Source organism: Herpailurus yagouaroundi, unplaced genomic scaffold (assembly GCF_014898765.1).
Source record: "Herpailurus yagouaroundi ecotype Mexico unplaced genomic scaffold, PumYag 162, whole genome shotgun sequence".
Taxonomy (NCBI): Eukaryota; Metazoa; Chordata; class Mammalia; order Carnivora; family Felidae; genus Herpailurus; species Herpailurus yagouaroundi.
Window position 1 is genome coordinate 60,619,368 of NW_024412403.1, and position 18,400 is coordinate 60,637,767.

An 18,400-nucleotide genomic window follows, 5' to 3' on the forward strand; every position below is an offset into this window, starting at 1 on the left:
TTTTCCTTGCTGATGGCTAAAAATTCAGATAACCAAATTTCCCAAAACAGGATATGTCGCAGATGCTGAGATACAGCCTTCTCTGAGGCTGCATATTCAATCCAGTAGTTTCCAAACAGATCTAAAATGGTTCAGTTCCATGGGAAATAAGATGTTGGCTGCGGTCATCTGTGCTAAGCTAACCAAATTGGAGAAAAATTACTAATACTATATAACTGGCTCTGGTCTTAGACTTTTAGATAAGACTTAAAAATAATAGGACTGCTGCAGGCAGCAAGGAACTTCTCTGGTAAGGTGTAGGTCAGAAATCTGGGATGTATTGGAGAAAAAAGCAAACTCAAAGGCCCATGGGCTTCATCTCCTTCTCTTGTGGAGGCTGAATGGGTGGGAGGATAAGACCACCTTTCCTACGCAAAAGAGCGATCTCTTCCTTTAAGGCCAAGATCCTTTCTGCCTGGACTTGGATCAGTTCAGTGACCTTCTTTCTTGCCACAATGTCTGCTTTCCGAGGGCCCTGGAAGGCATTGCCCTGTTGAAAGAAAACACCTCCCTGCTTTAAGCATCATTTGGAGTGTGAAAAATTCCCCATCCTAATGTTAGTAGTGCAGACCCTACCGTCCATTTAAACACCATTGCTCCTTTATTTAAGGGGCCTTCAAGTCCTCCACTGAAATTCCACCATTAGAAATGTGTTTCTTTGGCCTAATGAGTAACTGTTAAAATGCAAGTCCCATTAAGCTAGCTATCCATCATTCCTACTGAGGAGGGCTCAGCACTGCAACCATGAAAGACAAGGCACTTCCTTTTTTTTATACAGCCTATATTTTGGTTTCCAAAAAGGAAATCTCTATTTCCTCATCTGACTCCTCCCCTTGTCCAGCCAACTCCTGCTCATGCTTCAGACATCACTTTTAGGGAGGCCTTTATCCTGTGGACTAGATAAAGACTTCTTGGTCTATGTTCTTTCAGAACATCCCTTATATATCATTGTGACTATGACATTGAACCTTCTGAAACTTCTATTTGAGACTCCTTTTTTAGGATTCAAAAAGTAGCGGTTTCATATGGTTCAACCTAAATGCCTGTTTGATGCCTGTCTTGCAAGATCCTGTGCCTGTAAGAGAGAAGGCCGGCGGGCCTCGATCTGACTACCCACCACCCGTCCCAGAGTTTGTTATAGAAGTATGGGCTCAATAGACTTTGAAGGCACATTAAAGGGAGGAAGATAGCAATTCTCTAGTGTCCACTCTGTGCCCAGTGCTTTCCATGTGCTAGCTCATGTACCCCTCACAACTCTGAACAAGCTGTTATTCCAGTTCACAGATATGGACACTAGACCAAGAGATCCATTAAACTGGGCCTTGTCACTATATTCCTAAGGATTTGAAGCAGGGTGAGAACTGGGTTACCGGAAGCCAAAAGCCCATGCTTTGTCCATTACCTCTACAGACTCCCTTCATAGCTAAGTGGGGGTTACTGTTACCCAATACCTTCTGCCTCGTCTCCCCTGCCCACCTTTACTCTATGGGCTATAAAAGCTAAATATGCCTTCCCCAGTTTCTCTTCCATCTAGGGGTGGCCACATGGATATAAGCAGAAAACGCTTTCTTAGTGAAAGGGACCCGAAAGGCTGACATTTGCATTCGGACACGAAGCTTTGAGCTGAGGCAGCCATCATGTGACTTTGAAGGAAACTTCAAAGAATCACAAGGAATCAGAGGTATTGGCCCTGGTGTTACAGATCCACTAAGCCTAAAACCCTCAGATGTCTTCTCCAAACTTCTTGTTAAGTGAGGAAAAGAGCCCCTATTTTCAGCTACTCTCCATGAGGGCTTTGGGCCACTTGTAGCTAACCTTATGCACCAGCTCATGCTGTCCTCACTCCTGGTGTTACCCCACCTAGTCACTTTGAAGTCACCTTAACATTCCCTCATTTTCCTCACTGTATCCACTCAAAGTATGGCTATTCTTACTTTGAAATGTCCTCTGACACTTTTTTGTTCTTGCCATCTATATATCCCAATTCATGCCTAGATTGTTGGAAGAATGATAGCGATGAAGTCAACTTTGGAGGTGGACAGTCCTTGGTTTAAAAACTAAGCACCATGCAACAACAAAAAAGCAAACCAAGAAATTAAGCACCATGCATTAGCTCTGAGCTAGTTACTTAACTAGTCTGAGCTTAGGAAAGTAATATTTTGAGAGTAGTAGTATGAGACAGCTTATGTAAACAGAATGTACATTTACATGTACAATGTATTACTTTATTGCTGTATGTATGCCTATGTGTAAAAATATGTATATAAAGATATGTATATGCTATGTAAAGAGACATATACTATTAATTTCCTTTCCCATTCAACCAATCTTCTACTCAAACTCTTCAAACTCTTTTCTGTCCAACATGTCTAGACTTATCAAAGCACATAAAGTCAACAAAATGTTTATGACTGCTTATTCTGTGAAGGTCTTGTTTAGGCATTAACCTTCTGGAACACTATCTTGTTCTTCACTCAAGGGCGTGGCTCAGATTCCAGTCATCCTCTCATACTGAATCTCCAATTATTAGCCTCCCAAGTCCTCTTACTCATTCTTTCTTCTAGATTTGTGCTTGGACCAGTGATTCTTAAACTCTAGCCTGCATCAGAATCATCTAGAAGACTTGTTAATGTAGTTGGCTGGGCGCCTCCCCCAATGCTGCTGATTCAGTAGATCTGCAGATGGGGCCCAAGAATCTGCAATTGTAGCAAATTCCCCAGGTGATGTTTACACTGTTCTTCAGGGAAACACACTTAGAGAACCCTTGGCTTAAACCATTTCCAGTATGCTTAAAGAAAACAAAACAAAGAAAACCAAGAGAAACAATGGGCATTTTTGCAGATGCTATTATAAGAATATGACATATATATTAAAATATGTCCTATGGGTCACCTGGGTGGCTCAGTCAGTTAAGTGTCTGACTCTTGGTTTCAGCTCAGGTTATGATCTCATGATTGGTGAGTTCCAGCCCCACATCAGGCTCCATGCTGACAGTGCAGAGCCTGCTTGGGATTCTCTTTCTCTCTCTGCCCCTCCCCACCTCAAAATGAATAAAAAAACTTTAAAAAATAAAAAGCATTTAAAAAATCAAAATATGTCATGTATGTGTTAGGTTGCTAGAGGGTACCTCACCTAGGTGAACCTTGAATCAGGTGAACCTGTATTAAATAAGAGTTATCTACCATATACTATGTATTATGTCAGGCTGAATAAGAATTATGTAAGAACAAGGTGAAAGCCATACAAAGTAATAAGTGTTTTAATAAGGTAATGAGAGATCCTACAATTAAAGATACCCACTTTAAATCAAATGAAATAAATATTGGAAATGGGTATTTAACACCAAATTTAGGGATTATATTGGTGTCATTTGTACCTAAATCTCATCTCACCAGGGCCAAGGTAAACCCCATAGGTTAATACATATGTAAATTCATGGCACCCAAATGGCATACAATAAAGCCAGTCCCTCAGACTCACTTATATAGTAGGTACCAGCAACTTCATGTCCTCCGGGACCCAGGTGGGCTGGACCTGGTCTTAAGATCAAAATTTGTTTAAATTCCAGTACTTGATAGTCTTGTGAATAGTTACCTTTATAGAGTTTCCCCAACTCTGATAAAGGGTCTGAAAAGAAGTAACATACCTGCTGGTTCTGTAGTGTATTCAATCGAGAATCAAGTTTCTTCTTTTCGGTACATAAATCATTCATCTGATGAAGCTTTTTGGTGTGTTCCTTTGTCTTCATCATCAGCTCCCATCGTACTTGAGCAATCTTTTCCTGCCAGGGCAGGAAGATGCAAAATGGATTAAGTGAATAAGAGATGAATTAGAAAAATGCATGTCCAGATTTGATCAAAACCATTCAACAAACATGCATATGGAAAAATTTAATCAGAAATCAATATTAAGATGCAACCTGGGCCAACTGCCTTGTCTCTGGTTTGATTAGGGAAAAGCAGAATGTAGGTATGCTCAAGGATCAAAATAGGTAAAAATAAGATAGATACCGATTTATTGTTGAAGAATGAAATGAGTGTGCATACTGAATGCTGCTATTCATTATTTAAAAGGAAGAACATTAATTGAAACAGCAAGCTCTCATATATTGTTCTTTTCCCAGTCTCGGCCCATGATCCTCAAGGTAGCCAGCTTGAATGGCCATAGGTCTCCTAATGGCTTTCTTTGTTCTCTTACTGCTTCAAAAAATTATTTTAGGTTGCCCCTATTATCTCCGGCATTCCCCTGAAAGGAACCAGTCCCATTGACATGAACGCTCCAGTAATTTGCTTCTTCAAAGCATTGTGGTGAATCTTGGATAGCAAAGATGAGACAAGATAGCACTAGGAACCTCTTCTCCTACCCTGTCTACGGATGAGGTAAAACTGGAAACTGGAGAAGTCACAGTGATCTGGGGACTTGCAAAGTTTTTATAAAAGCTCCTGTGTTTGAATCTGGCTATAACTGGGGCACTGCCTCATCTCATAGCTCAGGCAACAATGTAGGCATTAACATCTTCTAAGATCCTACCAGCTAAATAGTCCATACCTGGTTATAGAATTTATTACTTAGAGATGTTTTCTAATTTCCAGATACTAAAAGCATGCAAAAGCAATAGGGAATAATATAATTGGGACCCTCAGAGCAGAGCAGTTCCATCTCTAACACTGCTAGAACATTTATTTATACATTAATGTAGACCTCAAAGTGGCATCTTTGTAATCATCCATGCTATTTTGTCATCGTATGTCCATGTACTTAAGACCCCAAAACCCAGTGCTGGTGCTTTCACTAGCACAAGATAGGCAAGTCCCTTAAACTAAATGAATGGTAAGGATGCAAGACAGGCTTAATATCATGGGGGAGCCAAGTGGGGCTCACAGAATCATCTCTGGCTGCACAGATGTTTCATGGGAACCACTGACAGCATTTCTTGCCTCAACCCAAGTTCGACCAAGTTGGGTCACCTGTCCTCCCATCCATTACCTCCCACATCTTCATTTCCTTTGCATTTGATAGCTCCTTTCGAAGTTTTTTGATCTTTAGCTCTTCAAGCGTTGTATTCACAGAAAGTGTCTGAAGGGCTTCTAGGTCTATCACACGGCCAAACTTGCTGATCATTAGCTGACGGACCGTATCTTCCATTTCTAAAAGAAGACATCACTGTCTTAGGTTGTTCAGTAGTTCCATGGTTATTAAATGAACAATACCAGTAACAACAACATTCTATAGAACAACTTTTGCAAGAGGATGGTAAAGGATTTTATGTTACCAGTTGATTTTTCCTGTGACTCTATCTGCTCCTTTGCTCACCTACAATGCCCATTCCTGTGTTTGCACCTACTTGAAAATCCTGTGTAAAGTAGACTCCGCTTTACCCACTGGCTTACATGCTATGAGGTGTCCCTCCGCAGACTGTTAATGGGCCCCAACTAGACTAGGGATGCTTCAGATTTTTTTTTTAATTACTGATCTCTATAGCATCTAGTGTTAGGAACAGAGCAGGCACTTAGAAGAAAAGTTCCATCCTACTCCAAGTAAAAATTAAAGTCACTGCAGTGGTTCATGAGGCCTTACAAGGTCTGTCCTGCCCCTGTGATCTCTCCCCACCTCCTGCCCTATACTTCTCTCCTCATTAACTGCAGACACACTGGCCTCCTGTTTGCTTCTCAAACATTCCAGGCTCACTCCTTCTCAGTTCCCACTGACTGAAATGCTCTTCCCAAATAACCACATGGCTCCCTCTCCCCAGCGCATTTTCTGAAAGCAAGTTGTGAGATGGGTAAAAGGCTCATTTCCAATACACTCAGTCCTGAAGTGGTAACCAAGAGCAGGTCTTCATCCTCTAACCAGGGAAAACCACACCTTACCAGGTAAGCCATGTTTCCAGGGAGCAGTTCCTGGCCCCTACTCACCTGAGCACTCTCCTTTCAATTCCTTCTTAATTTCTCTTCTTAGCAATGATTTCCATCTAACATGCAATATATTTTACTTTTGTTTACTGCCTTTTCTCAACATGAGAACACTGGAACATCTGGAGAAAATTCCATTTGTGGGGTCTGAGCTCCCCCAGAAAATAAAATCTTGTAACAAGACTTTCTCAATCACCAGACTGTCCCCTAAGTCTGAAGGCTCGAAAGTATAATGAGATGATACAATTCTGCTACAGTGCAGAAGTTTGTATTCTGGTATCATTGTTATGACTGAATATAATGGTGTAACCACGGCTGCCATTGTGCCCTATCCAGGGAGGGGTTATTCACTTCTATGTGAGTAGGGTTCCCAGTGACTTGTGTAATGTGGTCATGATAATCAGTGATACAAAAATTAAGGTTAGAACATTTGCACATGTGTGCTTGCCTGTGGCTGCCTGCTTTGCCTCTCAGTAAGAACTTTCACTCCCTTCAGCTAATGCCCTTTCTCAGGACAGCCTCATGTACTAGGACACGGACTCTGGTCCTTGCCATTCTCTCTGTGGAACCAGCCTATGCCTTTCTCCTACTCAGGTCAGCTAGTGTTCACTAGAGACATAAAGCCTTCTGGAATATTTACCACATGAATTCCCCATGGCTTAGAGCTGTGTCATCCTTGGAATGGAGTGAATGAACTTACCTCTTCCCATCACCATGTTCTAGACTCCCCTCTTCTTGTCCATGGGTCTGGGAGGAAAGAAGGCAACAACAAGCCAACTGTGGTGTTTCTCATCACTGCTAAGCCTTTGCTTGCTGGCTTACAGAAAAGGAACCCATTCCTAGTTCTACTTTCAGATTCAGATCAGTCTTTAACCAGACTCACAACTTGCTTTTCAGAAAATGGGCCGGGGGATGGGTGAGAGAAGAACTGAAAGTTGCTGAAAAACCTTATATCACACAGATTATTCCCTTTTATTTCCATTCACATTCTGAAAATTTGAATACCTCATTTCATCTTCACACATTTTCCCAAACTGAGAGTTACCCAAAGGGAAACAAGCTTCTTTCCTTGTTTTTATACTAGCTTATTCCTTGGTTTGATGAATAGCACTTTCAAATATAAACAATATTCATGAGCTACAGAAGCCAGAGGAATGTGAAGTACATGAGAAGGCCTACACCTAAGAAAACTCTGTGTCTCAAATAAGTGTTATTTAAACCTGGAGTCTTAATGTGTATTTTTTTTAAATTTTATAATCCAGCCACCCATGAAGGCAGAACCATCAACATTCATTGGAAACTGGCCTCTACAAATCCAAGCAACTTGGATTGGTTGACCAGTTGACCACCATAGTCTTCCCATTTTTTCTTTTTCAAATTAAAAAATATAAATATAGTTCAAATGTGGTAAAATACACAACAGAAAAATGTATCATTTTAATCATTTTCAACTGTACAGTTCTGTGGCATTAAAGTAGTAAAGTATTGGCAATATTGTTATTTTTAAAGTTGAAAAATTCACAACTTACACTCATGTTCCATAGATCAAATACTACAAAAAGTATTTTTTAAAGGATAGTACTCTTTATACTGTACATCTTATAGTAACCACCTTAACTCCAGATAGATTAAAAATGCAAATATGAAGAACACTAGTAATAGAGGAAACCGTAGACAAAATATCTTTATGATCACAAAACAGGAAAGGATTTCTTAAGACCTACACATAGACACAATGCAAAAAAAAAAAATGTGATAACATTAACTATATTAAGATTTTAAATGTCTATATCCCAAAAAAGATACATTAAACAAAGTAAAAAAATCAACTCACAAACTAGAAGAAATTTGAAATGCACTTAATGGACAAAGACAGAATACAGAAAGAACTCCCCAAAATCAATAAGAAAACAAGAAATAGAAGTAAAAAATAGGCGAAGTATATAACAGACAATTTACAGAAAAGGAAACACAAATAAATGGCAATAAATGTATGCAAAGATGTTCAACCTCACCAGAATCCAGGAAACATGAATAAAAACCATAGTGAAACACAATTTAACATCCACAAGGCTGGCAAAAAAATATTAACACTTGACAGCATCAAATGTTCCTGAGAATATAGAGTCTAGACAATTCTCACACAGTGCTGGGGAAGAGGAGAGAGGCAGGAGTGAGATAAAATGGTACAACCACCCTAGAGGGCAACTTGGCAATATACAGGAGAGCTGAAAATGCATAATCCCCCTACAAACCAGAGACCCCGGTCCTGGGGATTCACCTTCTCACATGGGCAGGGAGAGGTGTACAAGAAGGTTTACTCTAACTCCGTAATCACAAAAAATAGATATACCCTAAATATCCATCGACAGAAGATCGAAGAAATAAATTCTTTCCCAGTCCTATAATGGAATATGGTAGCAGCAGTTAAAGTGAATAAATTATCTATAACAATACGGATACCTCTCAAAAATTGGTTTCATCAAGTGAACTGAAAAACGATATGAACAATATAGTACAGTTATAAACATGCACAAGATTCCATATATTATGTGTGGATACATAGATACGCATGCGTACTTACCTGCCAGTTGACCCTGGGGAAGGGGATAGCAGATAATATCGGAAAGAGAAGGGGATTAAGTTGTCCCTTCCTTCCACGTTTTAATTTCTTAAGCTTGGTTGTTAGCACACAGTTACCATGTTACTCTATATTTCATCATGCAAAAAACCTTTTAAACTTAAGAGAAACAGTTTCTATGAGAAAAGACTCATTCTTTTAAAACAAGAGGGGGACGCTTCAGTGATAGGAGGAGAGATGGCAGCTAGGAAGACGAGAAGGTGTTTCCTTGCTCTCAGTGGTTCTGATTCTGTGATTATTACTGTTTTCAGAGTTGGAGATGGTCACTTAATAGTTCCTTCTCTTATCAATAGATAGTGCTGGATAAACCATGGGTTTAGTTACTCACTGCTTATAGTTTTTGCCATCTCTCTCTTTTCTCGGATAAGCTGTTTACGCCTCTCCCGGCATTCTTTGTTGAGTTTTTGCTGCTTGGAATTTTCCTCATGAAGCTGTCTGATTCGCTCTTGCAGCCGTCCCAAGGAATGGTTAGAAAAGACCAAGGTTCCCGAAAGATCATTAGGTATTTCTCCAAACACTATATGCTCTATCTATCAAACAAACAAAAACAAAACAAAAACAAAGACCGAATGAAATGTAAGATCACAGAAAGCACTTCCTTCTCTGTCCCTTGTTTTAGGTCATTGCCTTTCGACTTCTATCATTCCCACTACTGAGTAAAGGAAGGCAGGAAGTTGCCTTCAGATAGTAAGCCACATTATGTCCCTTTAGAGACAGCAAATCTTCCCACAGACTATGCCTAATGTCTACTGCATAACCAAGGAACAAGCATTTCAGGGTGGGGATATTAGACAAATTGCTTTATATGGCTAATCCAGTTTGGGTCAGGTTACACAAAATATATGTGAGGCTGATCTAAGGCTTCCCTTCTAAAATACAGCTTTCCCTCTTTACCTGACAAAAGACCTGATAGGCCTTTTCTCTGATATGTATCTTTGCATTTAAATGTAAATAGAGTGTGGAAATGGGCAAAGAGGGAAAAAAGAAAAAGGACGTTTTTCTTTTGTCTTGCCCTTCCTCATTAACAAGCAGCTGTTAAGATCATTCTTGCACCATTAGTTCTTGTCTACTTAAAGATGGTGTGAAAAGTGACCTGTACACAAGATCCAAGATTTCAACTTCTAAGACGTTTCTTTCTTAAGTCATAGGCTGGCTATTCGGAGCACCTGGCAGGCTCGGAAGAGCATGTGACTCTTGACCTTGGGGTCGTGAGTTCAAGCCTCACATTGGGTTTGAGGTTACTAGAAAAATAAATAAACTAAAAAGATAAATTAAAAAAAATTGAGTCATAGGCTGCTCATTTCATCAGACTGAAACAATTAATTGGACTTTTGAAGTCATAATGGGCCATAGGGAAATACCTGTGTTTGGCTATTACTCTTTCATAACAATCTGAGAATGGATAAGAAAAGTTAGGGTGTCATTATTCAGGCAGAATTCTCAGCAAAGGACTGCACTGCTTCCCACTAGTGATCTGTGAATCTTTCCTGGAAAAGCCTGGGTGTGGTGGCTTTTCTGCTCAGATGGGGTGGGGCATCCACTCCAGACCCATCACCTGGTGGAGCTTGAGGGGAACCACAACGAGCAGTTCATTCAGACGCTGCTGCTTCTCTCGTTGGTAAGCTTCCAGGGCCTCCTCCGCTGCATTCAGATTAGTTGCCACAATTTTTACCTGTGGAAAGCCCCATGTGTGAAAGGTGGGCAAGAACCAGCAAACACATACCTCAGGTGATAAAGGAGGACATCTTGGGAGATGAGCAGGACCTGGGCTGTGATTAAATGAATGATCCCAGTTTGCAGCCCAGAAATGTATGTTATTTTCTTTCTGCTAAGTCATGATCCACACCACTTTTTCAATCATTCCTACATCCCCAAGTTTGTAAAGGTGTTGTGAATAAAAGTTCAGAAGGCCTATCCTCATCTCCCTTTATTTGCTGCATGAAAAGCAGCACTTGGCATGGAATGTCTTTGTCACAATGGTGGGAATCTCTTTTGGCCATAATGACCTCAATATATGAAAGGAAAAAAGCCCATTTAAAGCAACAAAACTACTAACTAAAGCATTCATAAAGCATGTTCTTCATTTAAAAAACTTGAAAATCCTCCAAATCATTTCCTATTTGCAAGAGGAGAAACAATCTATTAAAAATATTTGTGAATATGATTTAAGCGATGTGTCTCTAGAAAAGAGTATCTGAGAGGGAAAATGAGCAAATAAGGCGGCCATCCCTCAACATAATTATACCAGTTTAGCTGCATGGTCTCCAACATGGGATGCACGTACCCCAGAGGGTCAACAAAGTGATGTAATGGGGTACAGAAAGACCAGTTTCCATTCCCATTTATTTTTATCTTATTCTTTTTCATTTCTGTGTTTGTGAATGTTATCTAATGTACAAAATATATTAGTACAGTAATTCATGAATATAATTTGTAAATAAATGTACATTTATTGTGGGGATACATGCTCCACAATTTTCTTTACATATAGAAATATGTAGTAAAAAAAAGTTTAGGAATGCCTGGGGGGGCTCCATTGGTTAAGCATCTGACTTGCTTTTAGCTCAGGTCATGATCTCATGGTTTGTGGGCTTAAGCCCCTAGACACCATGGAGCCTGCTCGAGATTCTCTCTCTCCCTCTGTCTCTCTGCCCCTCCCCTCCTCATAGGCACACATGTGCACATGCACTCTCTCTCTCTCTCTCTCTCTCAAAATAAATAAACATTAAAAAAAGTTTAGAGGTCAGTGATTTAGATAAAGGAATCCAGTCTTCAAAAGGGCAACAGCTGCCACCACAAATACACTTGAAGAGGAAACACTTAAAATGTAATAATTAAAATGTTTCTTCTCTGGAGAGAAGTCCTAACTTAGGTCATTGCTATGACATGGCAGTACTGTAGCTGGAAAGACAAAAACAGCATGTTGGGAAAGGATAAACAAGTAGGCACACAACCATACTTTTTTGGATAGTGTGTCATATTCCTTTTTGAGGTTATCGATAATTTTCTTTTCTTCAACTAAGGACTCCTCGATGTCCAGCCTTTTCTCTCGAAGTTGAAGGGCCAGTTCAAAAAGACCCACATCACAATCTGAAAAGACAGTCAAAATTAAAAAGAAGCCCCATTGCTATAGAATGTGGTAAGTTTAGAAGTGTAGACTTTGGAGCTTCAGAATTAATAATGACCAGGATGCCTGGGTGGCTCTGTCGATTAAGCATCTGACTCTTGTTTTTGGCTCAGGTCATGATCTCATGGTCCATGAGATTGGGCCCCACTTTGGGCTCCATGGTGTTAGTGTAGAGCCTGCTTGGAATTCTCTCTCTCTCTCTCTCTCTCTCTCTCTCTCTCTCTCTTTCTGTGCCCCCCCCCAAATAAATAAATAAACTTAAAAATAAAGAATTAATAATGACTACACTTAGGGCTCCATTGTTCCAGGTGGAAATTATTAATAGTATAAGTAATCATGATAGCAATTATGATACAGTATTGACATTCTGAGCAGTACTATGAGCCAGGCTTTCTGTTAAGCCCTTTATGCACATTATCTCACTCAAAACTCATAGGCCCCTGCAAGGTAGAAACTGTTGTTCCTACTTTATATGTGAGGAGCCTAAGTCTCAGAGAGGTCATGTAACTGATATGTGACACAGTGGGATTCACAATATCTCTCTATTAATTTCCATTATATCACATCACAGCCACATTTATACACCAAGCAATAGATAAAGAATGTGAAAATAAGAGTATTACAATAGAATTTAGAAACCTTAGTTCTGACCCTAGTTCCACCACTAATAGACGAGCTGTGAGACTTTTTTCAGACCATTTAATCCTGCTGTAAAATAAGCTGTATTTAATCTTTTGAGTTCTATTTCACTCATGCATGTGATTTTAGGAAGTCTCTTGTTTACAACATTAAAACAAGATTTAAACTTTATTTGAAATGAAACTTTAAAATTTATATAAAATGGCTAGGAAGATAAATTTCAGACCAAAAAGAAACTGTTTTTCCTGCACTGGACTATTCATCTATTGAGACTGTAAGAATATTGGTCTAGCTGCTGCAGACTGCTTTTACCAGGGAAAACAGTGAACATAAACTGCTAAGCGTCTCCATGAAACTGGTACAAAGTACCCTTATACAAAGCAGATTTTAAATATGAAAATTTGAATGGGCACCTGTTGGGATGAGCACTGGGTGTTGTATGAAAACCAATTTGACAATAAATTTCATATTAAAAAGAAACAAAAATAAACAAAAATAGGCTTAAAAAATAAAGGTGATCATGATATATTGATAAGTTAAAAATAAACTAAATTAAAAATAAAAGTAAAAAAAGAAAATTTGAATGGGTTTGTCAAAATGGGAAAGCTTCATTAAAAATATACACACACAGTACAATCGATCATTTCTCTATAAAACGAAAATTTCTGCATAATTTGACTGTGAATAAACTATAAATTATCTGAAAATTATTTGTCATTCATTAATGGCTGCCTAAGGGAAAAGAAAATAAATCATCCAGAGAGCCAAAAAAAAAATAAAATAAAATAAATAATCATTGACTATACTTCATACAACTTAAACCAGTCTTGCCTTAAATTTTATTATGAGACAACTGAGAAACCAAAAAAGGACCCCCTTGGTATGGTCAGTCCATCTCCACATTTCACAGAGAACACATGGCTTTTTCCAACTTACTTGTTGGGCAAATAGAATCATCAAAAACCTCATCATCAGATCCAGACTCATCTTCATCACTCTCTAGGCTGGATTCTTCTTCACTTGATTCATCACTATCTTCTTCTTCATCTAAATTGAGAGGAAGGCATTGTTAATAAGCAGAGAAGTTCTTGTGTTAAGCTAAATCCCAGATTTAAAAAAAAAGTATTTTTTCCAATGAGTTGGTCATTAGGAAAATAACAGAGAAATCAGGCACTTAGTCAATATGTTTGGAAGAGTTTAAAATGGTTAAAGACAATCCTATCCAAAGCAATCTACAGATTCAGTGCAATGCCTATCAAAACACCAATAGCATTTTTCACAGAATTAGAATGAATAATCCCAAAATTTGTATGGAATCACAAAAGACCTTGAATAGCCAAAACAAGTCTTAAAAGCACAAAACCAGAGGTATCACAATCCCAGGTTTCAAGATATGCTACTAAGTTATAATAATCAAAACAGCATGGCACTGGCAGAAAAATAGACACCTAGATCAAGAGAACAAAATACAGAGCCCAGAAATAACCCACATTTATATGATCAATCTGTGACAAAGGAGAGAATAGACAATGGGGAAAACAGTCTGTTCAATAAATGGTGCTGGGAAAACTGGACAGATACATGCAAAAGAATGAAACTACACCACTTTCTTTGGGGGGGGGGGGGGGAGGCACTTTCTTATACCATACACAAAAATGAACTTAAAATGGATTAGAGACCTAAATGTGAGACCTAAAACTATAAAACTACTAGAAGAAAATATAGGAGGTAATTTCTTTGACACTGGCAAAAAAAAAAAAAAAAACCCATCTTTCTAGATATTCCTCCTAAAGCAAGGGAAACAAAAGCAAAAATAAATTATTGGAACTACACCAAAATAAAAATCTTTTGCACAGTGAAGAAAACCATCAACAAAACAAAAAGATAACATGGTGAATGGGAAAAGATATTGCAAATGATATAAACAATGAGTTAACATCCAAAATATATAAGGAACTTCTATGACACCAAAAAAACCCCAAATAATTTGATTAAGAAACGGGCAGAGAACCTGAATAGGTATTTTTCCAAAGAAGACATACAGATGGCCAACAGGCACACATGAAAAGATGCTCAACATCACTCATATTTCAGGGAAATGAAAATCAAAACCACAATGAGGTATCACCTTACACTTGTCAGAATGGCTAGAATCAAAAAGACAAGAAATACCAAGTGTTGGTGAGGATGCAGGGAAAAAGGAACCCTCTTGCACTGTTGGTGGGAATGTAAATTGGTGCAGCCACTGTGGAAAACAGTATGGAGACTCCTCAAAAAATTAAAAATAGAGCTACCATATGATCCAGTAATTCCACTATTGGGTATTTACTCAAAGGAAATGAAAACACTAGTTCAAAAAGATATATGCACCCTTACATTTATTGCAGCATTATTTACAATAGCCAAGATATGGAAGCAACCCAAGTGTCCATCAATACACACGTATATACACAATGGAATATTACTCAGCCATAAAAGAGAAATGAGCTCTTGCTACTTGCAACAACATGGATGGATCTAGAAGGCATAATGCTAAGTGAAGTAAGTCAGAGAAAGAGAAATACCATGTGATTTCACTTATAAATGGAATTTAAAAAACAAAACCAAATGAACTAAGAAACAAAAAAGCAGGAGCAGAGCCATAAATAGAGAAAACAAACTGATGGTTGCCAGAGGGATGGGTGAATGGGAGTAGAAAGTATAGGCTTTCCAGTTATGGATGAATAAGTCATGAGACAAAAGGAACAGCATTGGGAATATTGTCAATGGTACTGTACTAGTGTTGTCTGGTGACAGATGGTAGCTACACTTGTGGTGAGCAGAGTATAACATAGAGTCACTATGTTGTACACTTGAAACTAATGTAATATTGTTTGTCAAGTATACTTCAATCAAAAATTATTTTTACTTAAAAAAAATTTTTTTTAATGTTTATTTATTTTTGAGACAGAGAGAGACAGAGCATGAACAGGGGAGGGGCAGAGAGAGAGGGAGACACAGAACCCGAAACAGGCTCCAGGCTCTGAGTGGTCAGCACAGAGCCTGATGTGGGGCTCGAACTCACAGACCGTGAGATCATGACCTGAGCCGAAGTCGGACGCTTAACCAACTGAGCCCCCCAGGCGCCCCCAAAAATTATTTTTAAATAAATAAAATTCTACAAAATAAAATAACCAATTAAAAGCAAACAAAAAATAAATAAATGGTTGAGGATGCAGACCATAAGCTCAAATGCCTGCAGAATGTTGTGCAATTAATTTCAATGCATTGAGTCAAAGAGGGTTGAGACCAAGCTGCCAAACTGCTTATGCTGTGACGCATCTAACACACCCTTGGTTTTATAGGTCCACAATTACTAAATCATAGTGCCTTGAAAAGAATATTTTCACAACTTCCCAGAAGTAATGCTATTTATAATCTTTATTTAACCTACTTTGTGTGAATATTTGTCTTGCTGCAAAAATATTAAGGTGTTTGATTTTAGAGATCCTGCACTAACCCCTGTTGGGGGTGTTAGTTGACAAAGTCTCTCTTCTTTGACCAAACTGAGTCAGGTTCCTCTGAGTCCTCTCTCTGACAAGTAATGGACCATAGGTTTGGCTATTGACCCATTTGTCCAGTTTTAGCAAGAATCCTGCAGCATCAATTTAGTAAAATTCCCACACTCTTGTTTTTGATCAGATTCCTCCTTATTCCTTATCTTCACTATCTTTTTACTCTGGCCAGGCTTCAGTAAGAATCCTGTTAGGTCAGTCTTGCAAAGAATTACCCTACCTCTTAGTAATTTTCCACCCACTGACTCCCAACCTGTTCCTTGGCTATAACTCTCCACTTGTCCTTGTTATATTCAAAGCTGTGCTGATCTCTCTCCCCTATTACAAAATCCCACTGGGGGCACCTGGGTGGCTCAGTGGGTTGAGCGTTCGACTCTGGCTCAGGTCATGAGCTCATGGTTTGTGGGTTCAAGCCCACGTTGGTCTCACTGCTATCAGCACAGAGCCCACTTCTAATCCTCTGTCCCTTCTCTGTCTCCCCCCACTTATGCTCTCTCTCAAAAATAAATTTTACAAATAAAATAAAATCCCCTTGTGGTAGTGACCCTGAATAAAGTCTGCTTTATTGTTCTTTAACAAGTGCCATAAATCATTTTTTCTTTAACAGTGCCATATACAAAATTTTTATAAAATATAAAAAAATAAATACTAAAGCTCATCTGCCCCCAAGAGTTTTAGATAAGCGATTGTAGATTCCCACTCTATGCTGTTTTCTTTTTAAACACTTTGAGGCGATTTATGAGCCATAGATCACCAATTGGCAATTTCTATTTTATGGAACATCAAATTAGAAATAAGACATGCACCTCATACTCTCTAGAAGATTTCTTAAATTTATTATCTCCTTAAAATTATTTTAGGTGGTCTGTATCATTTTATGAAATAAATCAGCAGAGTTTAAAATTAGGCTAAAATTCTTTTCATAGATTTCAACTTTGAGGAAGATGAATTAGGTCTATTTTTTTCCTATTCCTCCTGCAAAATACAGCTAAAACTTGGACATTATATGTAAAATAAACAGAAGATTCTAAAAATGGAAAGAAGGCAGACTAAATATGAACCTCAGGACCTGAGAAACAACACTGTGGTGAATTTTTTGGGTCTTCTTTTCCTCTTATATTTCAGACTTAGAAATGAATAAATTAGTGGCCTGGAAACACCAGTAGATACAGCTATAAAAAGGCCCAACAAGAGCCTGCTCTCTCTAGCCAAACAGCCAAGAAAGAGGAAGCCTAACAAGACAAATTTTTTAGATAATACTCTAAATAAACACCACAGGAAAAAAAATTGTGGTCCCACTCCCACCCCCATAGGTGAAGGTGAAGTGGGGGAACTAGACATTCACCCTTGCAAAGCTGCAGTCAGGTACCCCACATTCCCACCACCCAGGATGATATCAGAGAAGACCAAGCAGGGAACCAAGATATTTGTTCCTGCTGGCTGGTAACCAGCCCTGCTTTCAACCCCCACCAAGATGTCTGTGGAGACCACACGGGCACCCTGTATTTCTACTTTTACCTGGCAACAATAAGACTCACTTCCTCCTCCCACACAGGTCATATTAGAAGAAACCTAATGGAGGAGGAGGAGGAAGAAGAAGAGGAAGGAGAAGGAGGGGAAGAATAAGAAGAGGAAGGAGAAGCAGAAGAAGCAGAAGAAGCAGAAGAAGCAGAAGAAGCAGAAGAAGCAGAAGAAGAAGAAGAAGTAGAAGAAGAAGAAGAAGAAGAAGAAGAACAACAACAACAACAACAACAACAACAACAACAACAACAACCCTAGTGGAGAGTCAAGACTTTCACCATTGCCCACAGGTACCAAGGCCATCCCCACTATGTTGTCAGTAGAGACTACATGGAGAATCAGAACTCCAGAACAAAGAGATCCTCCTTCCCTTGAATCACAGTGAAGGCCGAGTACCTCCACCTGGCAATAAGGAATATACACATACCCTTTCTCTGTCAGACCAGTGTTAGAGAAAGCCAAATAAAACAGAGGAATTAAGTAAGATACAAAGTCTCCTAACATAATATGAAAGTTTCCAGGTTTCAACTGAAAGTTACTAATCATACCAAGAACCAGGAAGATCTCCATCTGAATGGGAAAAGACAATGGATAAATGTCAACATTAAGACGACAGAAATGTTAGAATTAATTGACAAAAGATTTAAAATAGCCATAATGAAAATTCTTCAATGACCAATAATGAACACACTTTAAGCAAATAAAAAAATACAAAGCCTGTTCAAATAAATAAAAAGTATCAGGAAATAAATGATACAAAGAAGAATTAAATGGAAATTTTAGAACTGAAAATACAATAACTAGAACAGAAACTTAGTGAATGGGCTCAACAGCAGAATGGAGGGAGACACAGGAAAGCATCTGTAAACCTGAAGAGAGAACAATGGAAATTAGCCAGTTTGAAAAACAGAAAGAAGACTAAAACAACAACAACAACAACAACAACAAAAAAAAAAAAAAAAAAAAA

The 18,400-nt window shown here is 38.7% G+C and overlaps 1 protein-coding gene across 2 annotated transcripts in view; it reads right to left on the reverse strand.

The window, feature by feature from the left end:
• Positions 1 to 220: 220 nt before the first annotated feature.
• Positions 221 to 18,400, reverse strand: part of CFAP44 (cilia and flagella associated protein 44) — a 151,235-nt gene continuing 133,055 nt past the window's right edge. For both annotated transcript variants that reach the window (XM_040484520.1, XM_040484519.1), the window contains 7 exons: positions 13,295 to 13,405; positions 11,552 to 11,682; positions 10,148 to 10,264; positions 8,921 to 9,122; positions 5,026 to 5,186; positions 3,686 to 3,820; positions 221 to 529 (listed from right to left, as the gene is read on the reverse strand). In XM_040484520.1, the coding sequence (XP_040340454.1) occupies positions 338 to 529; positions 3,686 to 3,820; positions 5,026 to 5,186; positions 8,921 to 9,122; positions 10,148 to 10,264; positions 11,552 to 11,682; positions 13,295 to 13,405 (1,049 nt within the window). In that variant the 3' untranslated portion in view covers positions 221 to 337. The remainder of the gene's footprint in view (positions 530 to 3,685; positions 3,821 to 5,025; positions 5,187 to 8,920; positions 9,123 to 10,147; positions 10,265 to 11,551; positions 11,683 to 13,294; positions 13,406 to 18,400) is intronic.